The sequence below is a fragment of the Aspergillus thermomutatus genome (genome assembly GCF_002237265.1).
Source record: "Aspergillus thermomutatus strain HMR AF 39 chromosome Unknown NODE_376, whole genome shotgun sequence".
Lineage (NCBI taxonomy): Eukaryota > Fungi > Ascomycota > Eurotiomycetes > Eurotiales > Aspergillaceae > Aspergillus > Aspergillus thermomutatus.
Genome location: NW_020798426.1, coordinates 1 through 20,311, shown reverse-complemented (window position 1 = coordinate 20,311; position 20,311 = coordinate 1). Strand labels below are relative to the sequence as shown.

Sequence of the window (20,311 nt, the reverse complement as noted above, 5' to 3'; positions counted from 1 at the left end):
AAACGGTATCAGATGCATGTTGGAGTATGCATTTGATATAGAAAGAACTACGCCGTATTGAGTAAGACTGTGGTGGTCAGCAACGTCATGTGTGCCAGATGTAGTGTGGGGAAGGAGTGGGGGGGAAAGGAAGCGTAATCCTGGGGTCAGATCATCCTTTGAGTATTTTCTAATTATCCTCTGCTTTCTCTCATTTTACCCTTTCACTTTTTGTTTTTCTTATGATGCGGAGTCAGTAATTTGAGGATTTTCGAAAGTTCACTTTTGAGTATCAATTTTCAATAGTAATGATAGTTAGTACCTTGGGCACCTGTGGAACGATGGAATGGATAAAGGAACAGGGCTACAAGCAGAGACTGCAGAGTGGTGGGACCGTGGAAAATTAGGTTGGCCCACAATCTAACGTACTAAGGTAGTACCTTAATGATCCGATCTTAATTTTTGAAAATTCTATGTTCTTTTCTATTTCTCAGTATCATTTATTACTTCCGAGTTTTCATTTTTCTCTTTCCACCATCCAGCTTTAGATCAAATTCAGGATACAGAGCAATTCTTTCTCATTTTTAAGCAGCTTTTCTCTGCATGGAAGACTTGTTTCACTTCTCAGTCAATTGAACAATTCTATTATAATAGCAGAAACCGCGCAAAGGATGCGATAGCCACAAAGACGTTCAAACCCAAAATCATCCGGTCCTATTGTCCCAACGTTGAGAGCAGTTGGATAAGAGTGAACGTGGCCACGGTCCGGGTTGATCCCTGATTCTGGACCCCAGGTTCAAACCAGAACTTTCAGCGCCAGTAGGGGAAGTAGAATACCAGGGATCTGCATGACATGTTCTAGATGATGGTTCCAGAGCTCCGCATATTATTATTCCTTTTCTCAGCCACCGTTCGAAAATCATAATAGTAGTAATAATGATCTGGCGAACCTTTATATCAGCAGTTCTTCTTAGCAACTAGTGATGGCAACTGTGCTAATTTCGCTTATGAGTTATTACATTTGAACGTTAGGCAGCGAATCCAGCAATGGTTTGGTAGCACAGATGTTTCAGCCTCCCACTGCTCAGACCTCCGAGACAAACCGTTTACGCGATAGAATCTGCCGGGAGGCCTTTTAGTCTGCTGTACCCGTAGCGACGATGAGTTGATCGATGATGGAGCGTAGGACTTTGCGCAGCGTCACTATCTGGTATATTAGCTTCTTCTTAGTGGAGCCTTGGAGGTGCCTGGCACGCTGCCAAGTATTCTCAACAAAGAGAGAGTCCGCCTCGACGATCCTTCGTAGGCTTGATCTGGTGAGCGATTTAGAAGATTTACAAGTCGTTGAGATTGAAATTTAGCCATCTCTTACGAAGGAGGTATCATTTTCCGAAATAGATTTTCAATCCTAGAGACAGAAAGTGCGTTTTCAGGATTCATTGCTACAATGAGAGGTGGCTTTGCCTGAGGCGTGTGCCTTGAAAAAGCAATGATGACTGCTGCGCCACCATTGTGGCTTGTTGTCATAGGTGGATTCTATAGTGTAACAACAAAGAAATCGTCGAAATTGCTTGACCGTCCAGGTTCCAGACCTCAGAATATGTTGAGGGTCGCATCCGCTGATCGGGTTAGATTACCTTACTCCGTAGTCCGTACGGAGTGCAATCTTCAGAGCTCCCCGTTAGAGCCCACAAGTTGGAAGTATTCCGTGCATCCCATTGTCATTAATTTCGAGCATCGAGAGTCTAGACCCCAGTAGATCAGGTACAACTATTCAGTTCAATTCCCTGATATCTATTCTCCAGGTAGAGTCCAGACACCTGACTGTGGGGATGATTGGACTATGAGTGTGGAGTCCGGACTGTCTTAGTCCCTCAGATCATCAGATGGCTATTCGGTAGACCAGGGAATGACCCGCCTCCCGGCCCCGGAGTCCCAGGTCTCCACCTCTATCTCCGTACCTTTAGTCCGTTCCAAGTTTCCGCATCGAAACCGACAGACCTTTTTGATGACAGAGATAAATCCAGCCAGCCTCAAACAACCACTAGCGATGGATCGCAAAGTGAGGCAATGAGGAACAAGTCGGATGTAACGTGATCATTATTTGTGGCTGTGCACAGAAGCAGCTACTGGGTACTACGGTACTACCTAGGTGTCGAGTACTGACTTGTTGCAGAACTTGTCTACCTAGTAAGGTAAGGTACGTACGGGTGCCAACTACCTCTACCTACCTAATATGTACGTAGGTTAAGAAAAGACTGTTCGGAAAAGTCCCACTGTTGACCGGTGCCCTTGAAAATTCCTTTACCTAGACAGGTAACTTGTCACAGTGGATTCGGGAAGAAGCAAATAATCTTTTCTTAGCGTACCATAGTAGGTACTGTAGGTAACTAGGTAAGGTAAGGTACCTAGGTAGGTACTGATACTCGATGACTGGACGTCACTGGAGCTGATAAATTTCCCAACCAATTTGACAGTGTGACCGCTTTGTTGACTCCGAGCCTAGATACCTTTTGTCCGTTTTCTACAAGACTCTTTTCGGGGGCATTGATCCTAATCGCAATAAGTTTCCTCGTCGTCTTACTAGAAACCAGATTGAAATAGTGATTACACCTGAGGTTGGAGGATGATTGTTTCGATTGTCAGGATCTATTCAACGTCACAATCTTCTTCAATTAGGTAATATTACTCCGCATCATCAGCCACTCGAAGCCACAGGATCTCTACGAGTTTGTCACTATGCTGAATGATTAGTACTCACTCTTCGATCTTCATAGCTTGCATGTAGCACATATCATCATGGTTGTTACACCGACACTTGCCCAAGAACAAAGATCATGCCGAAGCATGGCTGGACAGAAATAATAAACATATTAAGAAGCATCTATGGGGCGCTTTGACCTAGAACTTTACGAGTTTTCGGTGTGGTATCCATTGCTGCCGAGGTCGCAAAGATTTGCAATGAATTCTAGGGGAGAGGCAAGTCTGAGATGGTGGGGTGACTGAGGCTCTGCTTGTATTTCAAGCACTCCTGCAAGTAAAGCAAATTGCAGTTGATACTTCGCACTATGAATGAAGTACCGAGTGTAGGAGATTCGCCGTGTGAGTACCTCAGATCGTCTAACTAATCTGAATTTGATACGTATCAGTTCATCCTTGCTAGTAAAATACTGTAAAACTTCTTGCAGGGAGTGAGGCGAAGTCATCCTTTGCATCCCCTGAACACAATCAAAGTCCACAGCCAAGTGAGATTCATACTCCGGACAGACGCTTGAAATCATGTCCCACCAAGCAATTCTATCAGGATAATTTATCCTGTAGATCTCCGCGGCAGTGTCTCTGATCTCTAGCTTCTGCTGTCAAATGTCAACACCCTTCGAACACCTGTTCTTCGCCTAAAGGTGCTCAGGCAAATTTTCTCTGTTAAACAAACAAGGATGTTGGTATACCTGTTCCCAGCTAGTTGGGTTATTATGGGCTTATTCATCTCCCTACCTGTATTCACGCTAAGCTGCATGGAGCAAAGTCAGGCAGGCATGATCTAGTGGGCTGTACGGAGTACCTTACTAACCTTCCCATGGCAGCAACCCCGAGGGTGCTTTCACCCAGGTAAATGGTGACAGGAAGACAAGTACCTGATGCTTCCTCTTAAAGATGACATTTCCCATCGTTTCTCTTCCTCTCGCCATCTTTCGAGTTTACTTACCCAGTGCCTTCAAAGAGAGACGTTCGGTCCTTGCGAGCATCTTCTTTACTCTTTTACCAGCGCTTAGTGACACTCTCTTTGTACATCAGCATGGTGTTCATGTATCATTAGAATTGCTGCTCTTTGCATAACTGCATGCCAGGCCTTTCAGCCTAAACTTATTTCCCTGCGTCTGCCTCTTGTGTGTCTCTATACTATTTTGTTTTTGATTCATCGACAGCCTGGCATCTTGTCTTTTCATATTACTGAACCTCTGTTGGAAGATTTTTTATCATGGATCCTTTGAACAATGGCCAAATCAATGATGACTTCAATTACGAGCAAGACAATATATACATCGGCTCCAATGTTCCCTGGCGTGCCGTCCATTACACTGGCCGTCACGCCCAGACACCGGGGGGTCATCTAGCTCCAGCTCCGACCCTCGACATGTCTTTTGTGAGTGAACGACCACAAGTGCATTTTGTTGATCCACAAAAACAGCTAGCTAACTCTTTGGCAAGAGCCGTAGCCAAACTTCATTCTTCTCTCCGGTGTCTCCGTCGAGCATTGGCAGTGCAGGCGGGCCAGCCCAGTTGTCCAGCCGTGAGACAGGCACCAACTACAACTTCGAGGCATTCGACTGGGCTGGCAGCAATTTGGTTCCACCGGAAGTTCCGCTGTCACAAGGTGATTATGTTGGTCAATGGCCGACTATCAGATCTCTGGATGCAGGGCCCTTGCGAATGCCGCTGGAGCCCCAAGATGCTGTCCACAGTCCCCTTGAGAAGGTAAATCAACTTAAGAACGATCTTCAATTATGGGACTCATTAGCACTGCAAGCCTTGCCTGAACTCAATCACTCCCAGCTGATCGACCTGAGAAGTTTCATTAAAAGCACCTTCTGCAAACTCGACACCTCAATACAAGAGAGGCTTGACCTAGATGCTCCCAATATACCTTCTCCACGAGATAGGTACCTTTGCAAGCTCTGCAGCCAAGGCAATCGGAAGGTGTACGGAACTCGTGGAACCTTTCGGCGGCATGTGAGCCTTACTCACCAAGCTGAGCACAAATACTACTGTCCTTTCGATGGATGTTCGTTCAGTACACCTAGAAGGGACAAATTCCGTGGCCATTTGCAAGTCAAACACGGTCCTTTTGCTCTTTCGCTACTGAACAAGGGCTGCCTCGACAACCTAGCACGGCCATGCTCCCCTCCGAAAACGTGTGGACTTTGTCCAAAGCAAGTGACCACATGGAAGAGATATTTCGAGTGCATCGCAAAGCACTGCCGCCTCCCTGGTGGAAGTTCTGCATACACCAGTGCAAGCCAGAGCAGAAGAGGCAGCGGAAACACCGGCGGAGACGGGGCAGACTTTGGCGGCCAGCAGTTTTTTGGCCCCGGCGGTAATGATGGATCAGGTTTCCCCCCGTCGTCTTCACTTGAAGGAGACAACATGGGTGGGCGTGACTTTGACTTCAACAATATTGGCCAGCAATTCAGTTTCCATGCTGCCAGTCTTTCTCAACACAATACACGAGCCGATACTATTGGTGAAGCCGAGCAAAGTCCCCCGCCTGTAATCAACGCTCGTGCTCGTACTCGTCCCAACTCAGAGCCGTGTTTTGTACCAAATGAAGACGGTCCCAAGCATCTATCACCCGTCCGTAGTCCAACAAGCTTACAAGAGTATCACCGCGCCCTGAATTCGGTCCTGAAAGAGAGCTCACCAGCCTCTACCGAGAGGAAGTCTAGTTTAGACAGCTTCCAGCAATGGGCTGCCGCCGGAAATACGCCGCATTCATCGGTTGGTTCTGGCCAAAGTTGCACCTCAAATGCACAGCCTAGATCAACAGATGAGAATCCTCGAAAGAACCAGTCTCGGAATCTTGAGAAGTTCTGCGAGACAAAGTGCAAGACCTGCGGCCATGCCATGCAGGGTTGCACTCATTGTAAAGCCTCCAATGGAGCTGAGCGAAGATGCCATCTTTGCGCAGGTAAGACTCGCCAGCAAAGCGACCAGTTGCGCCCTTGGCATCAAGAAAGACATGCAGATCATGCGGATATTTCTAGGAGGCCTTTATCACCATCCTCGAAGCTTGGTGGAATGTTGGACTTGACACCGCAAGACTTTCAGCATGAACTATTTTTGCAAGAGTTAAAGAAAGAGCTCAGAACGTGCACAAAGACCGTTGTTTCTGTTGCTCATCCGACCTCTGGCTTCCCTTACGCTGTTCCCCAGAGGGCAATGTCATTGTTGGTCCTTCACAAGAACCCAGAAAGTAACTGTCTGGGTATCCTTACTGCCAAGCTTGAGAGTTATGGCAAGCGGCCATTCCTGCCGTGCAGTCAAGGCAGCCATTCGCCTGGTCGTCCTGGTACTTATAACATCGGGGCAGCCCTGGGCCCGCTGGAGGGACATGATATCCTTGCTCATTCCACTATGCTCATGTCGGGAATGGATACCCAGCTTCGCACAACGCTGATCAGGAAACCGGCCACTCTTTTAATAGCTTACGGTTCGTATGCGCTTGACCTTTTGGCATTGGATAGTGAGTGTCCACAGCTTTAACCTATCATCTCATGAGCTGTCGCTGACTGAAAGAAACATTAGATGTCCCCTACGATGTCGCTATAGCACGGAAGAAGTTACCTCTTTTCAGGACACAGATCCAAATGCAGCTCATGGATGACTCGCCTGATTCGTCAAATCCAGGCCCTACAGATACAACAGTAATATTGCGAAAGAGGCCACATATGCTTCAGACGCGGCTCCGCGTTATTGCTAAGCTGCTCAAACTCAAAACGACGGTTGCGAATGTCATTGAGCTTGAAGCACAAGAACCGGATGAACCTGGAACATCTGAATCTACCTCAGACTATCCTGACCTCATTGAATTCACAGTCGATCTTCCTATCCTCGATGGCACCCTCTCACTTTCACAACTATGGAGTATGATGATCAGCAACGCGGGGATGATTGTTGGGGGCTTCGCTTCCACGGCACTTGATATTCCCAACTTGAATGATGGGGGGAGGGATAATCTTCAATTCTTTTTCATGATGCTGATCCACATTCTGACGAAGTTCGCTGGAGCTCCGAGCCGTCCAGTCAATACAATGTTGGTTGAATGATGATATGCTCTTTTGATGCTCATACGACTCCGGGAATCGCTCCTGTATTCTGCCGGAGCAGGAATTGGCGTGACAGGCCTCAATTTTGTCGGACTTGTCTACCTTGTCTACCATATCTCCTTCTTCTCCTTCTTCTCCTTCTTCTCCTTCTTCTCCTTCTTGGCCTTCTTCTTCCTTCTTGTCCTTCTTGTCCTTCTTGTCCTTCTTGTCCTTCTTGTCCTTCTTGTCCTTCTTGTCCTTCTTGTCCTTCTTGTCCTTCTTGTCCTTCTTGTCCTTCTTGTCCTTCTTGTCCTTCTTGTCCTTCTTGTCTTTCTTCTTCTTCTTCTCCTCCTCCTCCTCCTCCTCCTCCTCCTTCTTCTTCTCACCCTTCTCCCTCTGCATTATATGCAGAGCAGAGCCTCAATGAAGCGGACGTAGAAATGCAAAAATCATTTATTTACTTATTTAGATCTTTTGTTATTAACCCGATGATCTCAGAAACGAAATTATACCCTCTCATATCACTTTACGTCTGGATTCAGTATCAAGTCATTTTTGTGCAAAGGCCTTTCTGTAAGATGCTGTTCACTTACCTTATTTATTAGCATGGCTATGCTATTATGGTCTACTGTAAGCCCATGACACAGTAAATACAAAAAGATAAAAAGTATAGTACCGTGGGAAAGCACTCCATCAGGCCTTTCTGCGGAAATGCAGATTACGCCATAAGCCTCTAACTGTCTCACTGAACTGTGCTGCTAACCTATAGCAGTTGTAGCAAACAAACAATCTCAACCTCCACCCCTCCTTCACTTCACTTGTCTACTCACCCTCTTCCTTATCCTCCCAAACTTCTTTTTCTTCTTTCCTCCCCCTGTCTGCCTTCACCACGCACTTGGCCTTCATGCAACAACCGCGATGAACGACATACGAGACTGGTATGCGAGTCTTAGCTCCCAGGTTCTCGATCTGGTGAGCGACTACGCAGGACAAGAGCTGTTTTGTCTCGAGGGAGACTCCGTCGTGCTTCAGTGTCTTGACGATCCCGCTCTTGACTTCAACGGTACGCTCTCTACGACACAAATCTTGAGGTTTCAGTGTTGCTTACAAGCTCTCAGCTGGGTTCCAGCTCCTGCAGGCGGTTTACAACGTTGAGAGACTCCTCTCTAAGTTCTTGTCGACGAAATGCAATTTTCACATTGTCTTCTTTGACGGTTAACATTCTCCTGCTGGTTTGGAGGAGCGCGGGCAGATATTTACTGATTGATGACGCAGAGAACCAAGGGATTTCTACCAAAGCAGCCTCAGGTCACCAGAATAGCTCCAAGTATCAGTTGGCGAGGGAGATTATCTATCAGCATCTAAAGGTGCATATTCAGGATCAGTACCCTGATCTTCAAATTCTTCGGTTTCCCTCTGTGGGATCTCCTGAATTCCACCAGTACATTCAGACGTATAGTGTCTACTTCGTCATGTGCCACAATGGAGTGCTGCAGAATAGACGCCGGCCGGTGATTGACGATGCACTTCGTGTGATCTGTAACATGATGACTCTTGGTCTGGATGTGGCAATTATCAATGAGATCGAGTGGCGTGATAGCAAGGTTTGTGTCTTTTTCCTGTTAGCCTAAGAGAGGAGGCTGCTACTGACGGAGTAATATGAGTATAGATATTGACAAGAGTCATTCAAGCGAGCTCCTCCACGCTCGCTTTCATTGAATCAGAAGCAAAGCCCAAGATCACGAATCCGCCATACCTATCTAAGTGCACCCGTGTTCTACGTTCTATTGCAGAAGCAAACGGCCAAGAGGTCAATTCGACAATGACAAGTAGGGAGGCTTTGACTGTGGCAGTCGCATCGGTACTGTTCGCCAAGAATCGAAAAAATGAAGCATCCAAGCAGATGATAGCTATCCTGTTACTGCATCTGGCTTGTCTCAAAAGATTATCTCTGCAACAACGAAGGACTGCGAAGCCCGAGATACCAAACGAGGGGATGTACAAGGAGTTCGTGGATAAATTCAGCATCGCTGCAACGACCATTCTTCAAACGAACGAATGGAAAGGCTTAAACACAAACACATCCTGGGGAGATCTGCATGACCTATTTGATGGCAGGCTTTTTAGGTCTTGCGCTACGTATTCCATGGTGGAGAAAGTAGCTCATCTAAGCAGCCTCATCAGTGGGGATTGGCACACTATATGGGCCTGCTTGAATCGTATTGAAGAACTAGGCGGTCCGGAAGTGTTCTTCTCTCAGAACTATCCGTACATGGCGTCATTGCAGAATGAGGAGCCCGCCTTCGATGACGAAAATGAAGAGGATCAAGAGGATCAAGAGGATCAAGAGGATCAAGAGGATCAAGAGGATCAAGAGGATCAAGAGGATCAAGAGGATCAAGAGGATCAAGAGGATCAAGAGGATCAAGAGGATCAAGAGGATCAAGAGGATCAAGAGGATCAAGAGGATCAAGAGGATCAAGAGAATCAAGAGAATCAAGAGGATCAAGAGGATCAAGAAGATCAAGAGGACGAAACGGATGAAGACGATGCAACGAATGAAGAGGATGAAGACATGGAAAGCAAGTATACCCTGTTGCCTTTCGAGCATCCAACCTTTGATCAACATCTCGCCAGTGTGCACGTCATCATTGAGAACTCGCAGGAAGAATATCCCGAGCAAGGCTTCGAGGATAAGACGCATTGGCATAACCGACGGTTGCTCGATTCCAAGCACAGGACGCTTCCTCAAAAGCCAACAACCAAATGGAACAACCCTGCGCGACGGAATCAGGAAAGATTCCGAGACTTCACCAAATACGCAGCCAGCCTTACCAATGCCAAGGGCAATGCGCTCGAACAACAGGTGATCGTGTCATCGAGAGTTGCCAGAAAGCAGCCGAAAGCAGCTAAATTATCGTCTAAAGCAAAGCAGTTGATAGAGAAACAGGAGGTTGAAAGGGCCAAGAAAGAAGAGTCATCCTGGATAGATTCATGGCAACGCAAGCTTCTCGAATTGCGAAAGCTAGACCTTCGTCATCAAGTGGACGATATCAGGGCTTTCTTAGACAGGCAGGAGAGCCGCAAGAGAGCTTTCCTTGAGCCCGAACTCCGCCTATACCTATTGACTCTACTTGTGGCTCTGTGGCAGAAAGAGACCTCAGCTCAAGAAGAGGATAAGCTCGTCGCTTCAGCAAGAGAAGTCTGGGACCAAATCCGAACTCTTCGGCACAAAGTCAACTGCATGACTCGCGAGTCGTATTCGATGTTTCATGACATATGCTGTAGACTAAGCATCCACGATACACCATCGCCGTCGTCCTCTCTTCCGAGTCGGCAATTGTGTTTTCATTTCGATATCAGTTGCATTAAACCACGACAGCTGGGTGCACCACTTGACTTTCAAGCCTTTCAGCTGCTCTATTGCGGGCCATTTATGGATCGTCAGACTGGCGCACAACCCGACGACCGCGTGGACTTTGAACCGGACAAATGGCAGAAGGAAGTCCTCGATGAGCTTGACAAGAATCATAGTATCTTTGTCGTAGCCCCAACCAGTGCGGGAAAGACATTCATCAGCTTCTATGCCATGTCGAAAGTGTTGCAGGAAGACGACACTGGAGTCCTAGTTTATGTAGCTCCGACTAAGGCGCTGGTGAACCAGATCGCTGCAGAGATCCATGCACGTTTTCGGAAGAGGTACCCTGGCCCTGAGCAGACAGTTTGGGCTATCTCCACTCGCGATGTTCGCATAAATGATCCTTTGAAGTGTCAGATCTTGGTGACCGTGCCTCACTTTCTCCAGATTGTAAGTGCAACAAACTCCGCTATCACTCTTTGCCTCTAGTTATATTGTTTCTCGACTGACAGTATCTTTAAGATGCTTTTGTCCCCATCGAACGCCACCACATGGGCTCCTAGAGTCAAATGCATCATCTTTGATGAGATTCACTCCATAGGTCATACCGAGGATGGTTTGGTTTGGGAGCAACTCTTATTGCTCGCTCCGTGCCGTATCATCGCTCTTTCCGCAACCGTGGGAAACCCATCAGAGTTCGCTGATTGGCTTCAGTCAACACAGCATAATATGGGGATCTCTCTCAAACTGATTCAGCATACGCAGCGTTACTCGGATCTTCGGAAGTATTTCTATGTGCCGCCAGATCGTCCTTTTGAGGGCCTCTCCCGATCGCGGCACAAGAGCCTCCTTGAGCACAAATTTATTGAGGGCTTGCAGCCTCTCCACCCAATCACCAGCCTTCTAAGCAAGCAGCGGCAAATGCCTGAGGATCTTTCCCTTGAGCCAAGAGATTGCTACTCACTTTGGAGATGCATGGTAAAGCACTCATCAATCGATTTTCTCGTGCCAGAATCTCTGAGCCCACAACTTGCCCTTCCATCGTTCATTAGGCGGAGCGATGTGTATGAATGGGAGGCACAGCTGAAGGAGCTTCTATCGACTTGGATGCAAGATAGTCACTCTCCCTTTGAAATGGTGCAAAGCGAGCTGGAGGCTATCTTCGCAACTGCTCAAGGATTGCAGATCTCAAAAAGCAAAGAAGGGAATCAGAGCGACCAAGTGGTTCCCGAACGTCAACTCATGAAAAACGAGCTAGGCACATCTGTCTTCCCACTCCTCGTGGATCTGCATTCCCAAAATGCCTTACCTGCTCTGCTTTTTAACTATGCACGGACGACATGCGAAGAGATCGCGATCGCGACTCTAGGGCATCTAGTCAAAGCTGAGGACAAGTACAAGAGTGGTGCATCATGGAGGAAGAAGATGGCGGAGTACGAGAAATACAGGAGACTCGCGTCCAGAAAAGCTCAAACCGAGGAGAAAGGCAAGAAAAAGAGCAATCTTAAACAATCTCGAGACGAAGATGAGAGCACCGCAAATGATGTGGAGGAAGATAATAGTCCATTCAAGGGATTTGACCCGGACAGGCCTCTAGAGCAGTTTTCATTTGCTGATACTCACAAATTCGACTGGACAGACCTTCTCGAGGAGATAGAGATGATGAAAGGGCGCAAGGTTAAGCCTTCGCTGCTTGAAGCTCTGAAGAGAGGAGTAGGCGTCCACCATGCTGGATTGAACCGTCGTTACCGCCAGTGGTATGAGAAGGGACCTCCCTGATATGAGCATGGATATTAGCTGACTATTTGCACAGCGTCGAGAGGCTATTCCGCGCAGGATTCTTACGTGTCGTTGTAGCCACTGGAACGCTGGCCTTAGGTATCAACATGCCATGTTCAACCGTGGTGTTCTGTGGTGACAGCGTCTTCTTGACCGCGCTCAATTTCCGTCAGGCTGCTGGTCGAGCAGGGCGTCGAGGATTTGATCTTCTCGGAAATGTCATCTTCCATGGCATTCCCCGTCACAAAGCATATCAATTGATGAGTTCACGGCTCCCGGATCTGAATGGGCATTTCCCTATCACGACCAGTCTTGTGCTTCGACTGTTCATCCTGCTTCATAATTCCAAGGAGTCGCCATATGCAGTACGGGCAATTAATTCTTTGTTGTCTCAGCCACGCATTAACTTCGGAAGTATCGAGTCGAAGGACAAGGTACTTCATCACCTTCGCTTTTCCATTGAATATCTGCGACGCCAGGGTCTCCTCGGGAGACATGGAGAGCCGGTTCGCTTGGCTTCGAGCATTGCGCATCTGTACTACACTGAAAATAGTGCTTTCGCATTTCATGCTCTTCTTCGTGCAGGCTGCTTTGAGGAATTGTGCAAGCAGCAACGGAAGAACACCGAGAAGAAACTGAGGACGTTGATGATCGTGCTAGCCCATCTATTTGGAAGAAAGTCTCTCGGCTACCGATACGAGGAACTTCTGACCCGGAGACAAGAATTGAAGTCTCCCTCGGTCGTGATGCTGCCACCGCTGCCACCAAATGCTGTATCGGCGATTCGAGCTCATAACCAGAGCATTCTCAGGACATACACGGCGTACGTTGAGACATTCGTCAAACAGCACCTGAAAGAACCGGAGTGCGAATTGCCGCTTAGCAAAGTGCCAGTCGGGGGTAGTGGGAACCAAGAGCTCAGTCGCTTGCTGGGGGTACTGGAAGCGAATCAATCACGTTCACCTTTTGTTGGGCTCTCGGGGCACGATGATCGCTTTAAGAGCATGAAAGACCTCTGCAATTCGGTCCGGTCGGGAGTGTTTCTCGAGGAGAGTGTCATACCACACCTTGATGTTTATCCGGATAGGGGTATGGCACCTTTGAATGCCTATCTGTATGACTTCTTCTGTCACGGATGTGTGGAACCTCTTGAGGTCGCCAATTTTATCTCCCGTTCTGACACCTGGTTTCTGCTGAATGACTTCTCCCTCATCCTAGCTACGATCATTGTTTCTCTGGAAGTCTATTTTGATCCCGACCTAAAGAGTTCATGTTTGGAAGACATGTTCGCACCTGATGATTCTTCGTCAACTCTTTCGGTCGAGGATGAAGAAGACAAAATAGTCGATGTTCAGTCTGAGGGCCAAAAGGTCGCGTCGAAGCGCACTGATAATCAAGTCTCTCAGACGCCACGATCACTTGGAACTCCCAGGGCCACGACTGGCGAGGATGTGTTGGAGAATTGGGACGAAGGTATGAGCGACAAGAGTGACTCTATCTCCGAAGACGACGATACCCCAGAGGTTCCGGGTACTCTGCATGAGGAGCGAGCTTCAATGGTGTCGTTGGAGGTGCTGAACGCCTTCCGCGAGTTGAAGGAGCAGTTCGACGAGAAATTCCATGCTATCTTCGCATAAAGTTATAATAGAGTTTGCAGATGAAGTTCGAGATCATCTCTTGATGGATGTTGCAAACACTAGCATTTCTGGCGGCCATCTCGAAACCGTCCGGTTGGTTCTGATCGTGTGTGATTTTGGTAGGTTAGAGTAAAGCAAAAAGAGGTGTCTGGACGGTCCTTTCTAGCTAGAGTACGGAGTAGTTTTGTAACAATTATGACCCGTGCCCAGGTTCCTGCGATAGTTCTTGAGTCCTTAGCGATAGGCGTTGCCATAATCAGAGTTCGACCTTCTCCTACCAATGCGAGGCCAGACACTGGGTTTGGTCCAGAATGAACTCTCTGCTCTTATACTCGTTGGATTCTCTCTCAAGGTCTAATCTGATTCATGCTAAGTCACCTTTGTAAATATTCCGACCCTCTCTGTTACAGGTTTTTGTATTAATATTATAATTGATAGTACTCATCCTGTGGAGAATACTCGGAGATAGGGTTTAACAAGCTGGAAAGCGGAGAACCCTCCGGATGACATAACCCGGAGTCGGCGGCGTATCGATAAGCAAGTTAAGCAACAATGCCCCAACTCAGATCGATCAGATCTGCAAGACATGGGCACTTGCTTCTTTCTTGTGTCGATATTTGAAACTGCATGGATTTCGGATATCGGTATGATACGCTTGATATAGCCTCCCGCTGCATCTGTTGATTACATACTTTGCGACTATGAATCCATCTGGTTCACCTTCCGCTGCCAGTAACTGGTCGGAAGAGTCTCCGCCTCGGAGAGTTTCTGGTACGGTGTGGCACCCGGCTAGAGAATGGCTTGAAGAGGATGAGGAGGAAGAGGACATGGATTATGAACCGGAGTCTGAGATTACGGAGGATAGAGACGAGGATGAAGACGAAGGTCAAGATGAGGATGAGGATGAAGATGGTGAAGGTCACTTCGGTAGCTTCCCCGCGATGGACTGCTCATCTACCGTATAAGGCTAATTCTTGGGTTTAACAATTTGAAGACCCTCACCTGCGTCTAGGTAACATACATATTGAGTTCTCTATGGATGATCCTGATCGAGACAATACTGGCGGAGAAACTCAAGCAGGTAGACACACTCGAGGTACCATTTACCCGACGATTACTCGAATCTGCTTCTTTATCACAAGTCATCGACACTGACTGATGCCAGCAGTATCGGCTGCTCGATTATTGAATCTTTTAGCTTCCAATGGTCTGCGACATATTCTTCACTACAATGGGTGGCGAGGGGGTACGTTAGGTGATGAAGATGAAGACGACGATGAATTCGGCTTCTTGAGATATTCACGGAGATCACGACGTTCCGGAGCAGAGAATTTACCGAAGGTCCCAAGTGATGAGGGTACGGAACTCATGGGATCCGGTGATTTCGGAGAGAATCCTTACTATGTCGACTTGCTGAAGAAACGCAAAAAGACACTTGCGACAAAGATCATGTGGAGAGAATTGGGAGTTGACGTGTCTGGGAGGCAGAGACTGGCTGTGCAGTCAACTGCACAAGTAAGTCCTCGACCTCGTGTGATGGAAGAGGAGCTTTGTACTAAGGGGGTTGGCCTTTTAGGATTTGATACCTGGTTCCGCCGCAGACAAGATCATTCACTATGATTCGCGATGCTATTCGGGTCAATTCTCCGACGACGGCAACTTTTTCTTCTGCTGTGCGCAGGACTTCAAAGTTCGGATGTACGATACATCTAACCCATTCGAGTGGAAATACTATAAGACTGTCGACTATCCGTTTGGCCAGTGGACCATTACCGATGCGAGCTTGAGTCCAGACAACAAATTCTTGGCATACACCTCCATTAGAAATATCGTTTGCCTTGCACCGACAGACCCAGCTGATCAATCTGACCCCGCTGTTTTGGATCTATCCTCAGGCCGAGTTGGTCGGGGCTTCTACGAAAGCTCGCATGCTGGGGTACGCATCCTCATGGAATGACCGCCGCCTAGTCGCTGACCGGGTAACAGATATGGTCAATTCGCTTCTCAGGTGATGGACGCGAGATCGTTGCCGGCAAATCGGACAATTCCGTTATTGTCTATGACATCGAAACACGGCAGTCTGTTCTAAGGCTACAGAAGCACGAAGACGACGTCAACGCCGTCTGCTTCGGCGATAAATCGTCGCCTCACATTTTGTACTCTGGCTCGGATGACTCCACGATTCGTGTTTGGGACCGGCGGTCCATGGGCGACGGCCGTGAGGCTGGAGTATTCATAGGTCATACGGAAGGTATTACCTATGTCGACAGCAAAGGAGACGGCCGATATGTACTTTCCAATGGGAAGGACCAGACGATGAAATTGTGGGATTTGAGAAAGATGACGACTACCGCGAAGTTTGCCGACATCGACGTGAACAGTTACACCACCGGTTATGATTATAGATTCGAGCCCTATCCCGAAGATTACTACGAGCCACATCCACACGACTGCTCCGTTGTCACGTTCCGAGGTCACCGGGTTCTCAAGACACTCATCCGTTGCCATTTCTCGCCGCCCGGTAGCACGAACTCGCGCTACATTTACACTGGAAGTGAAGACGGCAAAGTGTATGTTTACAACCTGGACGCAACGCTTGCGGGCACTATTGATGTCGGACTTGCAACTCTGAATTCGAGACCCCGCGATCCTGACATATTCACCACCGCGTATGAAATCAGGAGTAGGAGCGGGGAGATGCTGTGGAGAACCTGCGTTCGCGATGCGAGTTGGCATCCCAATGCGCCAGTCCTGGCTGGTAAGATCATTTTCTTAACTCTGGAAGTATACTGGCGAGATGCTGACTGTAATTTAGCAACATCCTGGAACGGCTGGGGTTTATCTACAGGTACCTGCAGCCTGCATAGCTGGAACGATGGTGCTGCTGATGATGAAGGTACTCCATCGATCGGGAAGAGCTACGATTCCAAGTTAAATTACTTGCCCGACTTCAACCAGTACAAGGAAAAATCAGTGCGAAGTCGGCCTGTCAGAAGGAGTCCGTTGGATGAGGAACTTGCATATGAGCTTTGGTGATTTCTGCACATAAGAACAATGTTTCGGTAGATCTCCCCTTAGCGTACATTCTCTCTTGAATGAACACAGAAATTTGTTCACAGTTTTCATTTAGTAAATCGCATTAGGATAGTTCGTCGCTATCTTGAGATCTCGAAATGGTCTCATGGCAATTGATGTATTGTAAAAAGAACAAAGGCTGCATTTGCCTCCGAAAAGCTTCTTGAAAGCCTCAAGATAAAAAAAAAAAGAAACGTGGTATTTATACAAAATTGACGCAAGGGCATAATAACTCGCCGGCAACTTCATGTCAAGCTCTCCAGAGCATGGTGGAACAATGGCCCTCCATGACCCGATATCGATATTCGCGATTCATCTTTCGTCTCCGGTAGATAGGAACTCAATTCAGACCATGACGCCGCACGATTGGCTTGGTGTAATCTCGGAGCATCCTCTTGTGGCACCTGCTTCAAGGCTGCATTTGGATTTGTCGCCTCCATTTAAGCGCCACCGACGAGGATGTTGTTGACGGGGATGTGTACTGTAGTGAAAGCACAATTAGCAAGGGCCGTCGCATGCTTGCCAGGACCCTTGGTATACTTACTTAACTTGATGAAGTACCCAATGGCTATTCTAAAAGTAAGCATGTCTCCTGCAAAGTATAGGGTGTCAATGTTCTATAACGAGGGAAACTGACCACCCTAGATGCAGTTAGTATTTCTAGACTCATAAACTTTTCGCGCAACGAGACAAGATGTCAGAAGGGCTTACCATGATGATGAAGCCCATGCCTACAGCCTGGCTGATCTTGATGAATTCACGCTTGTCGGCTGTAGATTGTATTAGATGAGGTTTGACTTCGGAGCTCTATTCGAGATAGACGTACGCTTGGTGCATCTGCGCACGAACAACATGCCATCCCGGAGGAAGTCGCGTGGGATATCGGCGAGTTCTTGAATGGTGTCCGACATGGTGATGTGTGAGTGGGAAAGCGACGTGGCTAGTAATTAATAAAACGTAAGGTCAATGGCTAGAGGAATCCAAGAAGCGAGAAGTTTGAAAAGGTAGCAAGGAAAGTTGAAAGTGGAATGAAGGAACGAGAGAACAGGGAGCAGATGATCTCGATAATAAGTCACCACGATGATGCTTAATCGACAGATCATCCCCTAACAGGAGAGCTGGCCTTCTGGGGTTCGGACTTTTAATTCCGCCGGGCCGGGGGAAGTCAGCTCCACAAGCTCCAATCCAGATCAAAGCTGCAGCTTCTCTCTTGTTATCGCCGTCAACGCGCTTCACCCAGGTTCTCCAACTGACACGCCTTTGAAGGGATAATCGCTTATAGTGCTCGCTCAATCCTCGACCGTCAACCTCCTTGTGTTCTTTTCTCTCCTTCCTTGGCATCCGAACGCTTTCGACAACAAGGCAGGGGATACAAATCAGGCGGAGATCCTGTTCACTGCCTGGGCTGCAACAGCCTTGACGAACTTCGAGTAATCTTACAAACATCTCAGTCTATCTACTAACTCATTACACTCACTGTGATTTTGTCTCAGAGATCCATACCATTCGTGTGTTTTAGCAAAGTGCCTTTGCCAGGCTGTGGCAGTCGGGACTCTGCGCAGCGCCTCATAGTCTGTTGAAATATCTTCGCACCCGTCTCTTTCATCATCAAAACTTCTGATATCTATTTTGTCTGTACTTGGAACGGAAAAGAAGAGAGGAGTGGGAGGAATACCTGCGCCCTGTGTCTCCGTTCAGGAGCTGTCAAACCTACGAACTGGTGGAGACTTTGTTCCTTTTTGAAGCTGTGTTCGCTTCGGATTGTACGTATCTTCGAGCCTTCTTCTTATACTGTGCTACGCTTGTACGTTTTGCTTTTTTTTCATTTCACTTTTCACACCTATTTGGTTTACTTGGCTCTGCACTACAGCCCTTGCCCAAGGGAAGCCAAACGTTACTCAAGAATCCTTCCAATCAACACATGTTCTTTCCTTGCTAATGAAACCCTGTGTGTGCAGACATGTACTTCCAGTGACTGATCGAGGCTGAAAGAAGAAACCAAGAAAAACAAAGATTGTATATTTGCACAACATTCTGCCTTGATATCACGATCTATATCTAAACACGATGGCCACTGAAGATGATAACTTCGATATTGACATCTATGGTGACGGCGGCGGCTACAACGCCAACGACCAAGGAGATTATATCAAGCATGAGGACACGGAGCTGATCCTAGATGCACCCGAACAGACGCAGAACGGCAGCGCTGGCCAGAGCGAACCCAGTACAGAGCAGAAAGCTCAACAGGGGCAGGGAGACGGCACTGGTGCCAACGGTGAACACGTAACACAGGCGCACGACGCCCAGCAGCAAGAAGCTTCTCAAGGAGCCCCGGCGCCTCAACAGGGTGTAAAGCGCAAGGAGCATGACGATCGTCCATCAGACCCGGACGCTACAACTGCCTTACTCATTTCCGACCTGTATTGGTGGACTACTGACGATGACATCCGTGGCTGGATCAATGAAGCTGGGTGCGAAGATGAGCTCAAGGATGTAACGTTTAGTGAGCACAAAGTCAATGGTAAAAGCAAAGGGTAGGCCTGCTTTTCTGCTTTCCTCTGTGTTCTGCCTTGCTAATTCTACCAACCATAACAGCCAAGCGTTTGTTGAGTTCACCACACTCCAAGCTGCGACAGCTGCCAAGCATCAAATTGAGAACTTGAATATGTCAAGTCAAGGGGGACGTAAATACATGGTTCATTATACGAACCCTCACACGAATCCATTCCGCACACTTCCCAAGGACGCTCCTATGCGCAAGGACAATCAGGCCCGTTCACTATCGGGAGGTTTCAACTCTCCGAATCAGAACATGAACTTTGGCATGAACAACATGGGCGGAGGCTTCCGCGGCGGGCGGGGAGGTTTCAACAACCGCGGCGGTATGAACAACATGGGAGGCTTTGGGGGCAGAGGCGGCTTTCAGAACACAATGGGCGGTTTTCAAGGCAATCCTATGGTCGGAGGCTTCCAGGGCAATCCAATGGGAGGGATGCAGAACTACGGCTTTAACAACCGTGGCAATATGATGGGCGGTGGCATGCGCGGCGGTCCTGGCGGTATGCGCGGTCGAGGTGGCGGTATGGCTGGGCCGAACATGATGGGTATGCCAGCCATGAATCCCATGGGCGGTATGGGCATGAATCCTATGGCCGGTGGGATGAATCCGATGATGGGTGGAATGGGTGGAAATATGGGCATGCAAGGTACGTCCAGCTGTGCTCGATGTCTTGGAAGCTCTTTCTTGTCGTCGTTGGTGAATGATCGTGCGTTTTCTGACATATCTTTTCCTAGGTGTAGGCGGCTTTCAAGGCCCCAACCCAGCTTTCAATCAAGGCTTCTTCCCTCAAAACCAGGGAGTCAGCGATGGGTCGTGGAACCCACACGGCGCGAAGCGTAGTCGGCAGGAGTAGGGTGATGCTCCTCGGCTAACAGTATTTTTTTTTTTTTTTTTTTTTTTTTTTTTTTTTTTTTTTTCCCCAATACGTTGTTTTTTTCGCGTGGCTTCTGGGCCTAATGGTTAAACTCATCTTTACCAAAGTCTTTTTCTTCAGTTTTTTTTTTGCGCTGGGCTGTTTTCTTTTTTTTTTTTTTCTTTTTTTTTTTTTTTTTTAACGGTCTTTTGGGGGATCTGTTTTTTTTTTTCCTGCGTGTTTTCAAGCTTTTTTCTAGGTGTT

At 47.8% G+C, this 20,311-nt stretch overlaps 4 protein-coding genes across 4 annotated transcripts; 3 read left to right on the top strand and 1 right to left on the bottom strand.

Moving 5' to 3' along the window:
- Nucleotides 1–3,958: 3,958 nt before the first annotated feature.
- On the top strand, nucleotides 3,959–13,556 carry CDV56_101232 (putative DEAD/DEAH box helicase; the record flags this gene model as incomplete). Its single annotated transcript, XM_026754851.1, has 9 exons — nucleotides 3,959–4,123; nucleotides 4,189–6,220; nucleotides 6,283–6,774; nucleotides 7,555–7,845; nucleotides 7,901–7,996; nucleotides 8,058–8,386; nucleotides 8,452–10,590; nucleotides 10,663–11,897; nucleotides 11,954–13,556. The coding sequence occupies 9 exons, from the start codon at nucleotides 3,959–3,961 to the stop codon at nucleotides 13,554–13,556; spliced, it is 8,382 nt and encodes a 2,793-aa protein (XP_026610001.1).
- A 701-nt stretch (nucleotides 13,557–14,257) lies between these two features.
- CDV56_100776 (WD40 repeat domain-containing protein) lies at nucleotides 14,258–16,592 on the top strand (the record flags this gene model as incomplete). The annotated part of the gene is made up of 5 exons (XM_026754395.1): nucleotides 14,258–14,474; nucleotides 14,755–15,071; nucleotides 15,133–15,492; nucleotides 15,543–16,314; nucleotides 16,372–16,592. The coding sequence occupies 5 exons, from the start codon at nucleotides 14,258–14,260 to the stop codon at nucleotides 16,590–16,592; spliced, it is 1,887 nt and encodes a 628-aa protein (XP_026610000.1).
- Nucleotides 16,593–17,071: 479 nt separating this feature from the next.
- CDV56_100604 (translocon subunit SSS1) lies at nucleotides 17,072–17,542 on the bottom strand (the record flags this gene model as incomplete). Its single annotated transcript, XM_026754223.1, has 3 exons — nucleotides 17,072–17,248; nucleotides 17,343–17,401; nucleotides 17,458–17,542. The coding sequence occupies 3 exons, from the start codon at nucleotides 17,540–17,542 to the stop codon at nucleotides 17,072–17,074; spliced, it is 321 nt and encodes a 106-aa protein (XP_026609999.1).
- A 1,156-nt stretch (nucleotides 17,543–18,698) lies between these two features.
- Nucleotides 18,699–20,047, top strand: CDV56_100078 (RNA-binding protein; the record flags this gene model as incomplete). The annotated part of the gene is made up of 3 exons (XM_026753697.1): nucleotides 18,699–19,168; nucleotides 19,230–19,840; nucleotides 19,929–20,047. 3 exons carry the CDS (start codon nucleotides 18,699–18,701, stop codon nucleotides 20,045–20,047), a joined length of 1,200 nt encoding a protein of 399 aa, XP_026609998.1.
- Between the last annotated feature and the right edge of the window lie 264 nt (nucleotides 20,048–20,311).